At 39.5% G+C, this 19,840-nt stretch overlaps 1 protein-coding gene across 1 annotated transcript; it reads right to left on the reverse strand.

Annotated features, from left to right (window-relative positions):
- Positions 1-1,199: 1,199 nt before the first annotated feature.
- On the reverse strand, positions 1,200-19,307 carry LOC131438820 (uncharacterized). Its single transcript, XM_058609132.1, has 4 exons — positions 19,140-19,307; positions 3,014-3,105; positions 2,770-2,932; positions 1,200-2,701 (listed from the first exon to the last, which is right to left on the reverse strand). Exons 1-4 carry the CDS (start codon positions 19,243-19,245, stop codon positions 2,616-2,618), a joined length of 447 nt encoding a protein of 148 aa, XP_058465115.1. The 5' UTR covers positions 19,246-19,307; the 3' UTR covers positions 1,200-2,615.
- Positions 19,308-19,840: the final 533 nt, after the last annotated feature.

Here is a 19,840-nt window from a genome sequence, read left to right on the forward strand (position 1 = left end):
GTCAATTGCTTAATATTTTAATACAATACAATTGAAAAAGAGGAGCAATTTTACGCAAATTTGGTATATGTAGAATAAAATTTCATTCAGAATTTAACTAATTACTCTATTTTTGGCACATGGGCAAATAAAGCATTACTCAGTAAATGAGTAGATTTTACCCAAAAATCGTTTCCAGTGGATGAACTCAAATTTGAGTAACTTCGAAGTTACTCTAAATTAGAGTTGTTCCACTTTTTCTATAGATGAGTGGGATCTTACTCATTTTTGAGTAACAATTTTTAAGCATGTAAAGGGTGATTTTTTAAGAGCTTGAGAACTTTTTTAAACAATAAAACGCATAAAATTTGCAAAATCTCATCGGTTCTTTATTTTAAACGTTAGATTGGTACATGACATTTACTTTTTGAAGATAATTTCATTTAAATGTTGACCGCGGCTGCGTCTTAGGTGGTCCATTCGGAAAATCCGCTTTTTTATCGACAAATTTTGTTCAGCGATGAGGCTCATTTCTGGTTGAATGGCTACGTAAATAAGCAAAATTGCCGCATTTGGAGTGAAGAGCAACCAGAAGCCGTTCAAGAACTGCCCATGCATCCCGAAAAATGCACTGTTTGGTGTGGTTTGTACGCTGGTGGAATCATTGGACCGTATTTTTTCAAAGATGCTGTTGGACGCAACGTTACAGTGAATGGCGATCGCTATCGTTCGATGCTAACAAACTTTTTGTTGCCAAAAATGGAAGAACTGAACTTGGTTGACATGTGGTTTCAACAAGATGGCGCTACATGCCACACAGCTCGCGATTCTATGGCCATTTTGAGGGAAAACTTCGGAGAACAATTCATCTCAAGAAATGGACCGGTAAGTTGGCCACCAAGATCATGCGATTTGACGCCTTTAGACTATTTTTTGTGGGGCTACGTCAAGTCTAAAGTCTACAGAAATAAGCCAGTAACTATTCCAGCTTTGGAAGACAACATTTCCGAAGAAATTCGGGCTATTCCGGCCGAAATGCTCGAAAAAGTTGCCCAAAATTGGACTTTCCGAATGGACCACCTAAGACGCAGCCGCGGTCAACATTTAAATGAAATTATCTTCAAAAAGTAAATGTCATGTACCAATCTAACGTTTAAAATAAAGAACCGATGAGATTTTGCAAATTTTATGCGTTTTATTGTTTAAAAAAGTTCTCAAGCTCTTAAAAAATCACCCTTTATAAGCCCGTCTACGACAGCGATCACAAATGCTTAACGTGGTGTAAAATTTAACCATGTACTTTCGAGCTTCTAATTTTCCAATTATGGTTTCTTTTAATTGGAAAAAATTTCTGAAACACACAAAACCAGGAAAAGGTTTACAACACTTTGGGAAAACCATATTGTAGTATTTTAACTGTTTCGAAAGAGATTTGTTATAAACTGATATCTGTTCTACGATGCATAGCTATTTATATGTGAGACAGGTAGAATTTAAGTGAGCAATTCGCCGGTACATACGTTGGTTTTAAACAGTATGTAGGCACTGGCACACGGTACACCTCTTTGATTCACCATGTGTTTATTCGTTTTGACGTAGTTACGTTAGTTCTACTGTTTAAATGATTATCTTCCAACGAGAACTTGAAATTTCGCATATATCTGCAAATTGTTTTAGCTGTAACTTCTTCATTTTTCAAAAGGCACGGATGGGATCGCCATCAATATGTAGGTTTTAACAAGAGCTTTAAAATAAAAATTATCAAAAAAATCGAAACCCTGATTTTTTTTAATTTAATATTATTGGTTCATTTTGAAATTATTGAGAAAAAAATCAATTTTTTTTTCATTGTATATTTTTTAGAGTGTCCTATTGATTCGCTACAACTTCTTCCTGAACGCCTTTTTTGTACAATTAACGGTTTCCGAGTTACAACGATTTGAAAAAGGCAATTTTTGAGAAATGCTAAACTACATACGCCCTTTTTAAAAATCAGTCGTGAGTCGGATTGACCTCTCCATCCAAAACTTATGGGTTGCCATACTGAAGCCATGAGCAAAGTTTCATCCAAATCGGAGAGGGTCGAGTCTGATGATCTGCTAAGCATTTCTGGAATTGCTCTTCTGTCATAGGTTAAAGCAATGTCAATGTTTTTAATTGAGTTTTTAAATGGGATATCGAGAGAGTCCTACAATAAGGTAGAAGGATTCTCTCAAGTGAATTTTTTAAAATTTTTTTGGACCAGATTCATGATGCGAGATATTATTTTTTTTAAAATGTCCTAAATGTATAGTGCTAAATGTATATTAGAAAAATAAGTACAGACAATGTTATTTAAAATTTTTTCCACTCGGTTTTTATTCTTGCACTATAATTTTATAAAAGTTCTCATTTCGTAACTATTCCGCAATTCAAATGTGCTATTTTAGAAGATCTGGTTAGTTTTCACATGGGATTAGTATTAAGGTGCTATCAAACTTATTACTATACTCAATAAATGTTTAACAAACTGATATTTGAATGTTTAAAATAATTTTCGAACGTTCTGAATATATCGAAGGAAATGAAAGTATACAGTAATTGAATTCAATGTTCTCATCAATTATGTTATTATTATTTCCATGTAAGAAGAGTCACTATTTATCTGACCTCATTTCATTGCTTGCATTCGATGCATATACAAGCAGAACATCAGCAATTACACAAATCAGTTGATGAATGACTGAAATGAGCGGAAGAAATATTACCTTCAGGATCTAGGAACAGCGAGTAGAATGTATTTACGCCTACCTGTGAGAGGAATTCCCACCAACGCCATTAAACCGAGAGTTGCATCCAGGTTCCAATTGAACGCTTCGTTGAAAATAAAAACAGTTACGAGTAGTGCCACAAGTCCGAAGTTGAAAATGGCCGTGACGTACTGTTTGTAGTTTTGTATAATTATAACATCACGCTATTGGTTCAAATCCCAAATGATAAAAACAAGAGAAAATTGAGTTAAAATTTTTGAAGAATAAACTGTTGGAGCGCATACCTTCACGACGCCTACGATTAAAGTAACTGTGTACAGAATTGTTGTTATAGCAAATATGTTAAAGCAGATTTTTCCGTTGTTGATCTCAGTTTCTGAAACATTTATTAAAACAATATGTAAGAAAATTGTAGTTCTAGCGTAATAGTAAGCTATTCTAACAAAATAAGAAATATTGGAAGCTAAACAACTTCGATTGATAACATTCCATTAAGTTAGAAAAAATGAAACCGAACAATGATGAAAGATTCCTGCGGTTGGATAAATAAATATAATATTAATAATAATAATAATAATAATAATAATAATAATAATAATAATAATAATAATAATAATAATAATAATAATAATAATAATAATAATAATAATAATAATAATAATAATAATAATAATAATAATAATAATAATAATAATAATAATAATAATAATAATAATAATAATAATAATAATAATAATAATAATAATAATAATAATAATAATAATAATAATAATAATAATAATAATAATGATAATAATAATAATAATAATAATAATGATAATAATAAAAATAATAAAAACATGTTTTAATCCACCTAGTGGTGTAATGATGCCTTTCTCATATCAATATCATATAAAACTGTGGTATTCTTCACAATAATTTTTTTCGATTCTTAAAAGAGTAACCGAAAGTGATTTGTTTGACCGTCTACTGATAAAAACTATCAATTGGAGAAGATTTCAAGTCGATAAGGATTTTTCCCCCTTTTCAGTGATGGTATAAAATTTTTAATATAATATTCAGCAATTTTGTATGGGACCACAAGACCTTTTATTTGAATCTAAGTTTGTGAAAATCGGTTCAGCCGTCTCCGAAAAAAGTTAGTGCAAAAAAACGTAACATTCACACACACACACACACACACACACACACACACACACACTAGGGGCAGCAGGGACTATGTCTAAGGGCTTAACGACCCCTCCCCCGGCAACTGCGAGTTGTAGGGCTTGCCTAGGATGTGGTGGGGTTTGGCAGTGGGCTCTGCTAATCCTCTATAAAAAGCTGCATGTACCCGCAAGCAAGTCCTACTAAAGCGATCGTGTGCCGCTCAAAGTGCACAGGCCTAGCAGGAGTGCCGACTCGGCACGTTAAGACTAACGCCAGTGAGGTCCTAACTATGGCATACTGGCTACTACACCATCCATGGATACGATACGGTAGATCGGAATATATAGAGATGCTAGGGCTGACAGTTGCGATATTCTACTCCTTCAGTAAAGCAGGATGGAACCGGCTTGAAATGGCGAGTAGGCTAATGCCGCAGCTGCCTTCCGTCCCATAAAACCGTGGCAGGCCTTATGGCACGCCGTCTCACTTTCAGCCACCTGGTTGGGATGACTGGGTGGAAGTAGGTTCAGATGCCCTTTACCTGATTTGCGCTGATCCGGCTCTGAGCGTAAAGCCAACCCTCGCATGGCCTCACTGCACCGCATAGGTAACCATGGGATCATGATAGCGACTACTTTCGGCTGGGTTTGACGGTAGCCATAAGGGGGGCCCTTATAAACATGAGTTTTACACCATCAACATCGGTGTCGAGTAAGGAGATAAACCCTTTCGCAAGAGGGGGTTTGAGGAGGTCTCCATCCAGAACGGGTGCGAGAGAGGAGAGCGAGGCGGTAGCTGAGGGAACGAGCGACAGCAATGCCCATGTCAAACCAGTGGACCAGCCTGAGTCCCGGGAGCAAGTTAAGGAAGTAGTCAAGCCGAGTATGACAGCGGCCATAGAACAATTCGACGCGATTATTGAATTCACGTAGGAGAAATCCAACATCAGCTAGGAGCTGAAGGTGACCTTGCTGAAGCCGTGAACGTAGCTAAAAGGGACCAAGAGGCGTTGTTAGTGCGGCTAGAGGGTGGCGGAAAGTCGGAGAAGTGTTCTCAGACAGAGCCCTTCACCTTCGATACCGATTAAAAACAGGAGGCGGTCGACTATGCGCTCCGGCTCGCGATTGAGCGGAATAAATAGCGCCGGAAACGCGCTAGGGATTGTCCAGGAAGTAAACGCCTGACTCCCAAGGCCAAAAGGAGCAAAGACCATGGCGAAAATGATGGGGCGAAGGAACGTGGCGAGGGGCTCAACCCAAACCTCGGCACTCGACCCCCGGATCCGTGCCACGTAAGCGAACCCGGCGAGAATCCATGGGTGAAGGTCGCCAAGAAGAAAAGGGTCCCAAAAGATGCTGGGCCCATTCCACGGTAGGAGGACTAGGGACAAAGGCGAGGCTTTGTTGGTTAAGGCCGACATAGAAAAGTACGCCGATGTGCTCAAGGCCATGCGGAGTGAGGCAAAGCTAGCCGAACTTGGCAAGGAGGTTCGCAGTATCCGTCGCACGAAAACAGGAGAGATGCTGCTCGAGCTAAAAAAGGGAGCACAGGTGGACGGAACGGAGCTTGTTGCGTTGGCCCAACAAGTCTTGGGCGACACGGCCGAAGTTAGAGCCCTGCGTAGCGAGGTTGCACTCCAGTGCAAACGGTTGGATGAAATCGCCACCGCAGAAGAACTGGCCATGGCCATCAAGGAGCAAGGAGGTGTGGATGTCCCCGGGAATCCATCCGTATGAGGAAAGGACCACAGGGTACCCAGATAGCTACATTCAAGCTATCGGCCACGGATGCTAACAAGGTCCTCAAAGTGGGCAGGCTAAAGGTCGTATGGTCGGTATGCCCAGTGACCGCTTACCAACCTCCGGCGGTTGACATGTGCTTCAGGTGTTTCGAACCTGGCCACAAGTCGTGGGACTGCAAAGACCGGAGCAACCTCTGCAAGCGTTGCGGCGGCGAGGGGCACAAGGCGTATGCATGTGAAAGAACACCACGTTGCATGCTATGCGCGAGCAAGAAGAGAGCAACAAACCATGTCATGGGCGGATCTACTTGTCCAACATGTGGAGGGAGTAAAACAACATGCAAGTAGCACAGCTGAATCTAAATTACTGTGCAGCTGGCCAGCAACTGCTGCACCAGTCAGTGGCGGAATGGGGCATTGATGTCGCGATTCTCTCGGACCCCTATCACACACCGGTAGATAACGGGAACTGGGTGTCGGACGAATCCAAGACTGTGGCGATCTTGACGACTGGTCGATACCCAGTGCAAGAGTAGATGAAAACGCAAGCGGAGGGAGTAGCCATAGCGAAGGTAAACGGAGTGTATTACTGTAGCTGCTACGCTCCACCGAGATGGTCAATAGACCAGTTCACCCGGATGGTCGACAGGTTGACCGCAGACCTGGTGGGTCGAAAGCCGGTGGTGATAGCCGGAGACTTCAACGCATGGGCAACGGCATGGGGCAGCCGCTATACTAATAGGAGAGGACAGACGTTACTGGAGGCCCTCGCCAAGTTAGACGTCGTGTTAGCGAATGATGGATCGAAAAGTACCTTCCAGCGGAACGGAGTCGAGTCGTTTATCGCTTGACTTTCTGTAGTCCCGGCCTAGCCGGAGATTTTAATTGGAGAGTTGATGATGACTACACCCTTAGCGACCATCTAGCCATTCGCTACACGATCGGTCACTTGGCGAGAAGCACATGGAGGAGTAATATTCCCAAAATTCTAGTGTGGAAGGTTGCTAACTTCGACCGCGAAACGTTTTGCGCCGCCCTTGAATTGGAGGAGCACAACGCGAACCTGAGAGGGGACGAGTTGGTCGCTATCTTGTCACGGGCGTGTGACGCGACCATGCCTAGGAAGGCCCAACCGAGGACCAACAGACCACCGGTCTACTGGTGGAACGAGCAAATTGCACGCCTTCGCGCATTCTGCCTCTGGGCTAGAAGAAGGATGCAAAGAGCTCGATTAGCGGAGATGATTTTGGAGAGGCACACGGTATTCAAAACGGTGAAGTTAGCACTAAACAAGGCCATCAGCGCAAGCATTGCGGCGCTTTCACGATTGATGGCCAACAGCTCGCCTGTGCGCTCCAGTAAACGTAGGTTACTGGCAAGAGTGGCAGTTTCGATCCTCAGGTACGGCAGCCCGGTATGGGCGTCGGCACTTGGTGTGGAACGCAACACACAGATGCTGGAGAGTACGCATAGTCTGATGTGTCTTCGCGTGATCAGTGCATACCGCGCTGTATCGAGGGATGCGGCCTGCGTGGTTGCAAGTATGATGCCTATCGGTCTGATAGTGAAGGAAGACGCGGAGTGCTACAGCATGCGAGGAGACCGGAACGCCCGTAGGGCCTCCAAAGCCGCTTCTCTACGCAGATGGCAATAAGAGTGGGACAGCTCAACCAAGGGTAGGTGGACGCATCGACTCATACCTAGGGTCTCGAGTTGGTTAGATAGACCTCACGGAGAAGTGAACTTCGGCCTGACGCAATTCCTCACAGGCCATGGGTGCTTCAGATGGTACCTCCACAGGTTCGGCCACGCGACATCTCCTGTACGTCCTGGCGAGATCGAGACGGCAGAACACGTCTTGTTCGCATGTTCCCGTTTCGCGGCTCAAAGGAATGAGCTACTGGAGGCATGCGGCATTGACACCACACCGGAGAACCTGATCCAGAGAATGTGCCACTGCGTAGAGAACTGGAACGCAGTGTCGACCGCGGCATCCCAAATTGCGGGCATATTGCAGCGAAAATGGAGTGCGGAACAACAACAGGCAGCCGCGACCGCTAGTCGCGTGCAACCGTAGTAGGCTCAAGAGGGATCAGCGAATAAACATCGGTCCGGGAGAACCTCCTTCGCCGGGGAGTTCTTCGTCGGAGTAGTCTAGATCCATCGTCGGGGTCTAGACGAGTAGTACGTAAAACTGCTAGGATCATCGGGGCATCAGTGAACCGGAAGCTATCCTCCAACCGGGATCACTGGATCGACCCAGGCATCCTCTCGGTCGGGCGTTGACGGGTATCGAAAGCGTCGGTTTCGGGAGAGCCTCCTTCGTCGGGGAACTCTCCGTCGGTGTAGGCAAGATCCTTCGGCGGGGGCTAGTCGAGCAGTCGCCACAACACCGATTCGAGTCGTCGAGGCGCCATGCTCCAACCGGAATCGCCGGACCGACCTCGGCACTTCTTCGGGTGTCCCGTGTGGTGTAACAGAGAACTCGGTGTCGGGAGAACTTCCTTCGCCGGGGAACTCTCCGTCGGAGTAGTCTAGATCCTTCGTCGGGGACTAGGCGAGTAAATCGTGGCGCAATACCGCTAGGATCGTCAGGGCGCCAGTGAACCGGAAGCTATCCTCCAACCGGAATCACTGGATCGACCCAGGCATCCTCTCGGTCAGGCGTTGAAGGGAATCGAAAGCGTCGGTTTCGGGAGGGCCTGCTTCGTCGGGGAACTCTCCGTCGGTGTAGGCTAGATCCTTCGGCGGGGGCTAGTCGAGTAGCCGCCACAATACCGATTCGAGTCGTCGACGCGCCAGCGAACCGGAAGCCATGCTCCAACCGGAATCGCGGGACCGACCTCGGCACTCCATCGGGTGTCCCGTGTGACTTCCCTCGTCGGGAAACCCTCCGTCGGTGTAGACTAGATCTTTTGGCGAAGACTAGTCGAGTAGTTCCGCGACGTAGCATCAGTTTTGGGTCGTCGAGGCGCCAGTGAACCGGAAGTTATCCTCCAGCCGGCATCACTGGACCGACCTCGTCATCCAACTGGTCGATCCCTCAAGAGCTGATCCCCATTCTGCATAAATCTGGGGAGGGTGCTGTGAGCACCAATAGCCTTCCACCCCGAAGTAATACCTAGCGGTGGTGCCGGGGAGGTAGGGTTGGAGATCTTTTCGCAGTTTCATTGCAGGATTTATTGTAATGTGCAGATTGTTCACAAAACTGACATGTAATTAACTAATTTGCATAGGTAACCGGCGATTTACAAGGATGCATTTTGTTCTGACCTCAAATTACATAAGATGGTATTGCTTAACACTCTGAATACCAAGGGAGTAAAAAGTTACGCGAACGATCTAGGCTACCATGAAAAGTGGGAACGCTAATTTTGACTGACTATATCACGTCTATCACAACATAAATGGAAAAGAAAATTTTTCAATTACACTTTGTTAATGAAAGTTATGATCAAAAACATAACCAAAAGTCCAAGCCAAAACTTCGTAGTTTCGACACATTTTTAATTTCAAAGCGATGACATATGCATCTTTATATATCAATAGATTGCATTTGACATCAGCTTTAAAAGAAATCAATTTCAATTTTACTGAAAACGTCTCAAAAAATTCGATATTTTCACAGAAATTTTAGATTATTAGAAGTATTCTAAGAATGCTAAATACAGCTAAGCGTTTTTGTACAACAATCGATTGAATTTGATACCAGCTATAATGTACGGGAAAAATAATTTTAAATTTACTAAACATATCCAAAAATTAGATATTTTCCAGAAATTTTAAAATGAACTCAATGAACTTGGCAACGTTTACAATTTTAGGAGTAAAATCTTATATTTAAAAAAATCTCATAAAAGTTTTCGAATTTAATACATTGGAAAATGTAAAACAAACATCTATGATCTTTCATGTAGATTAAATCTGGTGTTAGCTAAAATTTGTAAAAAATAATAATTCTATATATATATATATATATATATATATATATATATATATATATATATATATATATATATATATATATATATATATATATATATATATATATATATATATATATATATATATATATATATACTAAAAATCTAATAAAAACTCGATATTTTTACTTACATTTTCAAATTTTAACAGTACTAGGAACGCAAATGCAAAGAAAACATCCAAGCTTTTGTGCTCATCAATCGATTGAACTCAGAAACAGGTAAAACTACGTACATCAAAACGAACACCGCCTGGATATTTCGTAGAGTTCTCGGAAGAAGGAACTCAACAAATTTGCACGAAGTGGTTGTGGCAAGCGATCTGCGAAAAATTTGAAATGGATTGTTGATTCTATACTTGATATATTGGTGTTGAGTCTGATCCAATCCTGTATATGTTGTCATTGAACCACTCCACCATCCCGTATCCCTATTTTTGTGAATGTATGCATATTACAACCAGATAATAGTCCGAACTTAATGCTAATCCTAATTGGAGTTAAAATATAGATTTTTGATTTTTTTTACAAGAAAACGAAATTGTTTCACTCTACATATTTTATCAGTTTTGGAGTTCAATCGAGTTCAATGAAATTTTCTACAAATTTTAGTTAATATCAAATTCAATTTACATAAAAGATCATAGATGTTAACAAAAACATACATTTTCCAATATATTAAATTCGAAAACTTCCACGAAAATGTAGATTGTTTGAGATTTTTATGTAAATATAAGATTTTACTCGTAAAATTTTACACGTTGCTAGCTCATTGAGTTGGTAAGCAAAATTTCTTAGGTTGCTGTCAGAGTGAACACGATTTGCGAAGCGTTTTGATGCGATGCACTCACTCTGACAGCAACCTTAGACGTGCACTTACATCAAATCCATGTAAGTGTCTATAATTTCTTGAATTTTAAAAACTTCTGTGAAAATATCGATTTTTGGTGAATATAAAATATAAAATTTTAGAAATCTTAGCTGAAAGTAAATTTAGTCGGTTGGTACACAAACATTTTTGAATGCGTGCTAAGCTAAGTCACAAAAAAACTCTAAGATTCGAAAATTTCTGTAAAAACACAAAATTTCTTGAGATTTTTCAGTAAATTTGATAGAATTTCCTGTTAAAAATTTTAATTGAAGCAATACTCAATTGATTGGTGATCAACAATGCCTTAATGTTTGATATGAATTTCATGCTAAGTGTCAATCAAGTTTAGATTTATTTTAATTTCAAAATTTCTGTGAAATATCAAATTTTTTTATATTTTTTTTAGTAAATTTGAAACTATTTTTTCCCGTACATTATATAGCTGGTATCAAATTCAATCGATCGGTGTAAAAAAAAGCTTAGCTGTATTTATCATTCTTAGAATACTTCTAATATTCTAAAATTTCTGTGAAAATATCGAAGTTTTTGAGACATTTTCAGTAAAGTGGAAATTGATTTCTTCTAAACCATATAGCTGATGTGAAATGCAATCTATTGGTATAAAAATAGGTATTATTTTTAAAAAAAATTTCAAAACCGGACTTCTAACCCCTGAGATATGGCCAGCCAAAGTAAGCGTTCCCACTTTATTTAACTCCTTTGGTATGCGGAGTGTTAATGCAGTCACAACTTGCCAAAAAGCTTGGTTCTCAGTTCGCTTTCTCATCTCATCCAAGTCAGTCGATAAAACAAAACCGCTTACGTTAGGGACGGAAGAAACCAAGTACAGTATTGTGTAGTGAACAATAGAACGACCTCAAAATGAGTGATCCAAACGAACAAAAGCTACCGCCGGTATGAAAAAATACAATTATTGTTGACTTCAAACAGTGCAAAATTCGGCCTTCGATTCGAGAACTTGAAGGTTTGCTTAGGGAGCAAATGCATCTTGACATTAAACGTGTGCATTTACTTCAATGCAACAAGGCAAATAATGTTGTTTACATCCAGTTTTATAAGAAGTTGGATGCAATTCAATTCGCAAAAGACAATAACAATGTGCACTATGCAGTTCGTGCTCGCATCTCACACGGTCGCAAATCATATACGGTCGAAACAACAGAAACAAAGACAATACAGTACAGTGAACAATAGAGTGTACGGAATGGTCAAATACGATTTAACAAAGCCGGAATCTTGGCCTACAAGACCAAATTCAATTTATATAGATTTCAAGCGTTGCAAAGTTAGACCAGCAGCAAATGAAATTGAAATCTTACTTAAAGAACGAATGCATCTAGACGCTAATAAAGTAAGTGAGATTCAATTCAACAAGGCGTCTAACTGTGTGTACATTATGTTTAAACGTGAAAGCGATGCATTTGCATTCGCTTCGGTTAACAACGAGGTGCACAGTGTTGAGTGTGATAACATTACATACAAAATCCCTGTGCACATGGTGGACAATGCCATAGAAGTACGCGTGCATGACCTCCCCCCGCAGGTCACCGATCAGTACGTTCGGGAGAATATGTCGCGGTACGGTGAAATCCTTTCCATCGAAAGGGTAGTATGGCAGCATTTTTTCCCCGGTATCCGGAATGGCGTGCGAGTGGTACGTATGCATCTACGTAAGGCAATTCCATCTTACATCATTTGTGGTCAAGGTGGGACACATCCGTGTAAAATGCTGATTAACTATGAAAATCAGCTGGTTACATGCCAGTTTTGTGAACAACCTGCACACTACGGTAAACCTTGCACTGAAACTGCGAAAAGAACATCTTCAACCAAAGACAAGGTCAACCGTTCAACAACGATAACTAGTGAGCGTAGTACTCCTGTTTCACCATCAAACCAACCAACAACTGCAACCAATGTACAACAAGGCGTATCCACAGCAACTAGCAACGAGCTCAAGACTGCGTCCATCAAGAAAAACGAAAAGAAGACGGAAATCAACAACAAAACCACCGATGCGGCAATGGATGACGAGACAAGTCACGAACAAAGTGCCCCTCAACCCTCGCAGAAGAAGAGTGACAACGAGATCCACTTCAAAAAATGTATGATTTAAAAGATCGGCTGATTCGGCCACGTAAAGCTTGTACGCAAATAGGCCTAAATAAAAATACCTTTTCAAATAAAAAAAATGTGCACTATGTGGAACACGAAAACATTAAGTTCAACATTCCAGTATATATGGAAGATAGTGCTATAGAAGTGCGTGTTCATGATCTTCCCTCAAGCGTCATCGATCCTTATATTCGCAAAACTATGTCCTAATACGGAGAGATTCTCTCTATCGAAAAAGATAAGTGGAAGAACTTTTTCCCCGGTATTCTAAATGGCGTACGTTTATTACGCATGCGCTTGAGCAGGCCTATACCTACTTATGTGACATTCGGTCAGGATACAAGAATCCCGTGCAAATCCCTTGTTACCTATGTTAATCAGATGGCCACATGTCAATATTGCCAAAAAGCTGTTCACTACGGTAAGCCATGTGATAAACTGAACAAGTAGACAACTACACCAAAAGACAACGGTGCTTCCTTCACACCAACCCCAAGCAACCCCAGTACACCTGTGACAGCCACCAACAACAATGAAGCATCCCCTTCAACGAACAAAGAACAAAGTATACCAGCTGCAGTTAACAAGTTACCCTCTAACCAACCAGCAACTGCAACCAATGTACAACAAGGCGCATCTACAGCAACTAGCAACGAACTAAAGACTGCGAACAATACCACCGATGCGGCAACGGATGACGAGACGAACCACGAACAAAGTGCCCCTCAATCCAATATAAAAAAAATATTTAAAAATTGGCTCAATACGCAAATAGGCCTGATTAAAAATCTTTTAAATAAAAAAAAGCTTGGTTTTCCTGTAAGCACTGTCCACAGTGTTCTTAAATCCTCCGATACATGATTAAAAACGGATCTCAGGAACTACCAGAAGGACGCGAAGGTGAGGGAAATAATGCAGAAGAGACCTGATCTTTCGGTACGTACTGTGGTTAGAAAATGGTATGGCAAGGTATGAAGTCGGTCAAGGAGAAAACTGTATCGAAACCTACATGATTAACAGAATGTGGCGGCTAAGACCCGGGCTCGCAAATTGTATCGCGAATATTTGACGAAACTTTTTTTTTGCATGATAATGGACGATGAAACTTATGTGTTGGAAGACTTTATGGACGTTTCCGGAATATCTTTTTATACCGTCATGGAACGGAACGGTGCACAGTGATGCCAAGGTGGCAGAAATCCAAAAACTAAATTTAATTTTTTCCTGCACTGTATTAGTTTTTTTGAATTCTCAGATAAGTGAAGGATTACAGCTTAAAGTATAAAAATTTTTGAATAAGAAATAATCTCTCCATATCCTCTCAAAGATAGGGTATTGTAAACTTTCTTTTCATCCTTCCATACAAAATATATGGCGCATGACGATGTTTTGCGATTAGAGTTATATATAGGTAGGAATGGGCTGCCACTGTTCAATAGTATTTGATTTTGTAGCATTTTTTCTCTACTTTTCAGAAAATACTATGCGATACTGCACATGTCTGCACTTTAAAGGTTGTTTTGAAATGTTTGCGGGGTCGACAATAAAAATCACAAAGACAAGGGCTATACTTTTGTAAATGAAGTCGGTGCGAGTGAAATTTAAATAAACGGCTACATGATAAATAAAATCAGAATATTTATAACATACATAACATAAAACACCTTTATCAATGTAGTTATATAAATATATTTATAGACGTTGGAAATAAATTAGTAGCGTTTTTTTCTGTTAAGTTTCATGATTTTTAGTGAGGGTATCATTGCAGGACCATTTTTCAAAGTATAGTTCGTCGTCATGTACCACTTTCTGTTATCTTTCTGGTAAAACTCGGATACCACGTTTAAAAAATTCCTTTTGCTCAGATTCGACTAATGAATCGATCTAATTCTATGCCATGAAGATCTTCATGTTGCGTCCGCTGTTCATGAAATGCTCTGTTCAAACTCAAGTGTTATATGTATATGGAACCAGTGATGGTCACCTAATTTGAGTAGCTCATAATAAATAGCGCCCAGTTGATCCCACCACATGCACTTTTTCTGTTGTCCGGAACTTTCTTGTAGTCCATATAAAAAATTCTAAAATTTGTTCAGCATCATTTTTTTCGTCATTTTTCATTTTACATAGTATAATAAGATACATAATAAAAATCCACTATTATTAGTAAAGCGGTAGTATTCAACCAAACTTTATTTACAGGGTCCGGCACTCGAAGTGTAACCAACTTCAGACCTTCGAGCCTGGCGTCAAGGTAAATGCGACATATTATCGGGAAAGTATTCTGGAGGTTGCTTTGAAGCCGTGGGCAGATAAACATTTCGGTGGCAGACCATGGACGTTTCAGCAGGACTCGGCACCGTCTCACAAAGCTCGAGTGAACCAAGAATGGCTGAAAAACAACGTTCTGAACTTCATCACGTCCACACAATGGCTCTCGAATTCACCAGATGCGAATCCAATGGATTATTCTCTTTGGGCCATTTTGGAGAGCAAAGTCCGAACTAAAAGATACACCAGTCTCGAGGCGCTGAAAAAAGTTATTGTCCGCGAGTGGGCCAAAATACACCTGCAACACGGAGAACCCTTCGATCATAAAATTGCGATATCGCAGTTTTCGATGTTTGCAATAGTTGATTTAACTAATTTCTTTTTGATTCAACGAATATGGTTTTTGATTTGCATATATTCAAGTAGTTGAAAAATATGTTGATTTGAATGCTGTCAAATGCCAGAGACAGTTGAAAGCAAAACAATAATTGCAATGCAAAATCAACAACTTTTTTAGTTGAAATCTATACGCGTCGCTTCAAAATGTCAATGAAAACAACATCGATGGTTAAAGCGTTTGGTGAAATTGTGTTCATTCGATTTGAGAAATTTATGATAACAAGTGTTTATCTAACAGCGGTGTTGTGATAAAGTTAACCTTGTTTAAGATGAAAAAGATTTGGTGACAAATTAGAAAATGTTTATGAATGATCATCTCGTAATCTTTCAGGTATGCGCAAAAATTTTATACTTCAAATTCGATCATTGATTTACTTCCAGCAGGCTGTTTTACTTCCAGCTGTTTGATACCGATGATGATGTTCATGCATTAGCAATAAAACGCTTTTTGACATGAATTTAATTTATAAAAGTAACAGGAGCGAAGGGTTTCAAACACACGGAACGCGCTGCGATTGAATGGCGCGTTTGAATTGCCGTCGCAAAATTCCAATTCCCAGCGGTTGATGCAGCCAAGCTCATATAAATTGACTAAAATTATCAGTGCATAACTTTAGTTCAACCGTTTGAAGGCATCATCTTTCAATACCCATTTTAGGTAAATTTAATAATTTCGCTAATTTACTCGCCCCTCCGGGCACTTTTGCTGATTAAAAACGCTTGTCTACATCAATCATTTCCGATCGAATCAGAGTTGATTCAACTATTTGCAATGTCTAAAACAAATAAAACCGATTTATTTTTCAACTAACAGAATTTTGTTTCAATAACAACACCAGTTATTTCAACTAAAATATTTGTTGAAATTGAAAGGTATGTGTCCTCACTAATTGACAGCATTTTTTTTTCAATCAGTTAAATTAGTTGTTTCAACCATCGTTTCTGCTAATCGAAAAACAAAAATGACAGTTTAGTTAAAACAACAATCGATTAGTTGTACCAAATTTTAACCAATCGAATTCAGAAAATCAACTAATATTTTGGTTGAAATGGGATCGCGGGTGGTTCCGTGAAGTCACATTCGGGCAGCTTGCGATTCGTTTTTTGACCGTCTCAAGGCCATAGTCAAGGCAGAAGGTGGTCATATCGAGCAAAAGTGATTTAATTCTTAATTTTGTATTATTTTTACACATTTTGTACTTTGAATTAAGTAAAAGTAATTTTCCAAACTGAATTTATGGCCTTTTTAATTGGTTACACTTCGAGTGCCGGACCCTGTAGTACTTGTGTTTGTGTTCTTTCATAAAGTCGAAAAACTTAAAAATGCAAAATGCAGAGCATTTTCCAAAAATTAATATTTTTGTGTAAAACAAAGAGAAACACTTTTTTTATTGTTATTCTCCCATCTTTACTCATAGTGCAATAAACTTCATCAGTTGTAAGTTACAACATTCAGAAAATAAAAATATTAAGATAAGCCCTTTTTTTCTCATTGTATACATTTTCCAAATAGGTTTAATCATTATTTGAAACATTAGTGAAAGCTCCTGATGAATCACGAAATAAATAAAAAATACACAAGTTAATTTATTGAAAAAAATCATCACTTTCCGGTCCGCAGCGAACGGTGCATCATGTCACTTTTAGGTGGATCGAATATTTTTTCATACATTAGCAAGATGGAGATATATTCAGAGACCTCAAATAATTAATAAAAATCATCCAGCTGATGTTTATCGACGAATTTAAGGTTTTTGCCAACTTTTGTATGGAGAGGCATCACTGTCGGTGTACGAGAACATTTAAGGCCGAAGAAAAAGGCCAAGTTTCTCAAAACAATATTTGGTTTGGCAGGCAATACGCAGCTTTGGTCGAGCAAGCCAAAGCTTCATCACTACCGGAACGAACAAAGCAATATACGAGGTCTGTTCAAAAAGTTCCCGGAATTTTTTAATTGCGCGCGTCTGGAGAGTCCGGTGGTCAAAATTTTTTTTTTATTGTGTTGGTACATATGTCCCTAATGTATGGTGAAATTTTCAGCTAATTCAATTAATTTGTTTACATTCTGTCTTGTAGCGGCTGGTGTAGACGTGTTTTTTTTAGCTCGGCAATTTTTGTTAGTTTAAACAATGGATGAATTGAAGAGTCAAAGAATTTGTATTAAATTTTGCGTGAAAAATGAAATAAAGTGTAACCAAGTGTGCGAAATGTTACAGAGAGCCTACGGTGAGTCTGCTATGAAAAAACAAGTGTTTACGAGTGGTATAATCGTTTCCAAGATGGCCGCGAAGACGTTGAAGACGACGAACGCTCCGGTCGACCCAGCACGTCAATAATCGATGAAAATGTGGGAAAAGTGGAAAAAATGATTATGGATGATCGCCGAATCACTATTAGAGAAGTTGCTGATGAAGTTGGCATATCAGTTGGCTCATGCCATCATATTTTTTCAAATGTTTTGGGCATGAAACGAGTGGCAGCAAAATTCGTTCCAAAACTGCTGAATTTTGATCAAGAATTTTGGCTAAACACAAGACTTCAATCATGCCCCAACCTCCTTATTCACCAGATATCGCTCCGTGTGATTTTTCCCTGTTCCCAAAGTTAAAGAGACCCATGAAAGGACAGCGTTTTTCATCGATTGAAGAGATAAAGGCAGAATCGCTGAGAGTGCTACAGAGCATTACAAAAAGTGACTATCAGGGGTGTTTCGAAGACTGGAAAAAACGCTGGCATAAGTGTATTATATCTAGGGGGGATTACTTTGAAGGGGACCATATAGATATAGACGAATAAATAAATAATTCCGGGTACTTTTTGAACAGACCTCGTACAGTGATGAATGCTTAAAGAAACAATTGTTACCATTTCTACGCAACCATGATGCTCCATCGTTATTCTGGCCTAATTTGTCACTACTCCAACGATGTTTTAGAATGGTATAAAGCGAATGGAGTCCATGTTGTACCGAAAGAGACGAAACCACCCAACTGCCCGGAGTTGCCACCTATCGAGCGGTATTGAGATTTCGTGAACATAAACATAGAAACAACAAATTTCAACTGTAGTAAAAATTTCGAAAATTTTCGATGAAAGCAACTAAATCAGTTTCAGAGAAGTTTGAACAGACCCTAGTTTTTTGTGTATAGGAACAATTTTTGAAAATGTATTGCATTTTTATTTTATTTCACGAATAAGATTAAAAAATCTAATATCTCAAAAAAGGTACTCTTGTTTTTTTGTGTATGTTGTGGCAAGAGAAGTAATAATTCGGATCTACTCGGGAAAATTTGAATTCTATTTTGCCGGTGTCAGTAGCATAGCGTAGTGAAAAACTACACTTGTTACACGACCATACATGGGGACTCGAATTTAGTGTTCGACCCCCTCAAGTAGAAGGTAAAATAGAATTTAATTCTTTCTTCTGATCATGCTTATATGAGCCTGCCTAGGCTAGCTTTATAACTGATTCAATCTAGAACACCTAGCTGTCGTTTCATTTTCATACCTTTCGCCTCTCCCAGTTAATGCCTGCCGAAAAGAACCAATCAAAACCGATAAAGTAGACATTATGTGGCAGTGAAAACCAAATAACAGAGCCTAGAAGCGATGGTTACAGATTAGTGCATTTGTTTGCAAGATTGGAAATATTATTATAATGTGTAATAATTCTAAGTTAGATTTCCTAACAATATAATCGAAAACTTACTCAAAAGGTAAACAGAAATATTAATGAAATTGCTACGCTTTTTCATCTGGTATCGGACCTTTTTTCAACAACATGCAAACTATTCATACAGCTTTGAAATATCTTAATGTTAGATTTCTTGCATACATCGGTAGATAATATGTTCAACTTACTTCCATTATGTTCATATATCATGGAATCACTTGACACAATGCAACTTATGAGTCCCATTATGCACAGTGCACAATAAATGTAACCAATGATTGCTCGCGCGGCCATTTTGAATGGTGATTAATTTTCGATAACAATATCAAAAGAAAACTCGAACTTCTCTCCTTAAAAGTTACCACAGAACTGTAGCTCAATCAATGGTGAATATCGCATCCAGCGTTGGTTTAGGGAATACGGGTGTCCGCTCACATTTTCATCCTTATTCATTATGAGAGCATTGTGACTTGCTGGGGTTCTAAGTTGAAAAAAAAACTCAGTACCTAATATGTGCTAGTAAACTTGGTACTGTTAGAAAAATAATCGTTACGTAATTATGTCATCATCGTTTTGGACTTTGAGCTAAATATAAGTCAAAACAGGCCAATAAATAATCGCCACGAACGAAATAAGATGCATGCACCCCACACTCATCCTACAGAAAGAAGGCAGCTTTGCATGCGCAGGCAGATTTATGAATCGAAGCACGATAAAGCATTGTTTATTTAGTGAGAGCCATGTTGTTATGTCTCAAAACAATAAGCGCAATGCACATATCGAAAATGCAGACTTTTGCACTTCAGAGATTGGTGTCATTACATAGATTTGCGTGCTGTCAATATGAAACCGTACTCTACTATTGAGTGTAAAATAATTAGATGCAATA

This window comes from Malaya genurostris, chromosome 3 (assembly GCF_030247185.1).
Source record: "Malaya genurostris strain Urasoe2022 chromosome 3, Malgen_1.1, whole genome shotgun sequence".
Taxonomy (NCBI): Eukaryota; Metazoa; Arthropoda; class Insecta; order Diptera; family Culicidae; genus Malaya; species Malaya genurostris.